At 39.3% G+C, this 1,678-nt stretch overlaps 1 protein-coding gene across 1 annotated transcript; it reads left to right on the top strand.

Annotated features, from left to right (window-relative positions):
• Positions 1 to 290: 290 nt before the first annotated feature.
• Positions 291 to 1,235, top strand: LOC116419542 (olfactory receptor 9A4-like). The gene has a single exon (XM_031940229.1). The coding sequence runs from the start codon at positions 291 to 293 to the stop codon at positions 1,233 to 1,235; it is 945 nt and encodes a 314-aa protein (XP_031796089.1).
• Positions 1,236 to 1,678: the final 443 nt, after the last annotated feature.

Here is a 1,678-nt window from a genome sequence, read left to right as displayed (position 1 = left end):
ACATAGTCAGTTTATAAGGAATATTGGTACAGGTGACCAACACAAGTTTGGATAAAACCATTGTTTGTGTGGGTCATAGTCATGTTGTTTCATTCATCAGCAGGATATTAAAGTGGAGCTTCCCTATAATGTAGAAACATAATAATAATAATAATAATAATTTCTATAAGTCTAATGGGAGCTAAAGGTAGGACTCAAATTCTCCAGACTCCAACTCTATTATTCTTTCCACTAAAGTAAATGGGCTAACTCTTCTTTATTTTGCAACTACTTTTACAGCAGAAAGTAGGATGAATGGCAACAACACAGGAATTCTGGAATTGAAACTGCTTGGTTTTTCTGGCTCACAAGATTTCCGTCACTTACTTTTTTTCATATTCTTTCTCCTATATGTGGTGATAATTATTGGGAATTCAGTCATCATTATTATGGTGTGTACAAACCATCATCTTCACTCCCCCATGTATTTCTTCCTCAGTAACTTGTCTGTTATGGAGATTTTTATCACATCAGTTGTTATTCCCACCATGTTGGGTGGATTGGTGACCACCCAAATTCAAACAATGTCCTTTGGTGCATGTATGGCTCAGCTCTATCTTTTTCTTTCTGTGGGGACTTCAGAGTTTGTGCTGTTGGCAGCAATGGCTGTGGACCGTTATGTAGCTATCTGTAATCCCCTGAGGTACAGCCTCATCATGAACCACCAAGTCTGCCTCTGGATGGCGATTACATGCTGGGCGTTTGGGTTTCTGTTCCAAACCTGGCCAATCGTTGCAACGTACCATCTTTACTTCTGTGGGCCAAATACATTGAACCATTTCTACTGTGAGAGAGGTCAGCTGCTCAGACTCACTTGTGGTGACAGCAGGTTTCAGCAGTTTGTCCTCTTCCTCATGGCAGCTTTCATTCTTTTTGGCACTTTGCTCCCCACGATCATCTCCTACACCTACATCATCTGTACCATCCTGAGGATTCCTTCTGCTTCTGGTCGGAAGAAGGCTTTCTCTACCTGTGCTTCCCACTTCACCGTGGTGGTGATTGGCTATGGCACCTGCCTGTTTCTCTATGTAAAGCCCAAACAGACCCAGGCAGCTGAGTATAACAAGATGATTTCCCTGATGACATCAGTGGTGACTCCACTACTGAATCCCTTCATCTTCACTCTGAGAAATGATCAAGTCAAAGGGATTCTCATAGATGGGGTAAAGCAATTGAGCCATTTCTTGAAGAAGTAGATGTTTTCTGGCCCTGTGATAACAATTCACATTGACAAAAATTGAACCTGAAAAGAAAATAGTCTTCAAACAATTAACCTTCCTCCAGAGGCAAAATGTATAAAACTCTAGTAAAATGTAACTGATTGCCTATTTTAAATATTTGATTGCAGTAACACATTATGGCTCTATCTCTTTTATTGCTGTTTTTCATTATGTTTAAGATTATAATATGCTTTTTTTATTTCATCTCTTTTCCCTAAGAAATAGCATGGTACAATTGGGGAAGAGGCACTGGATTTGGAGACTAAGCAGTTATATTTTCTTTAGTTACTACCTGTTTGACTTTGGGCAAATGACAACTTCTCAGGGCCTCAGTTTCCTCATCTATAAAATGAAAAAGGTTGAAATCTAACCCTAAATGCTTCTAAAGTTTTTCCCAGCTCTAAATATAAGATCTCCTT

Source organism: Sarcophilus harrisii, chromosome 5, assembly GCF_902635505.1.
Source record: "Sarcophilus harrisii chromosome 5, mSarHar1.11, whole genome shotgun sequence".
Taxonomy (NCBI): Eukaryota; Metazoa; Chordata; class Mammalia; order Dasyuromorphia; family Dasyuridae; genus Sarcophilus; species Sarcophilus harrisii.
Note: the sequence above shows the minus strand (reverse complement) of the source record. Positions and strands in the feature narration are given on the sequence as shown.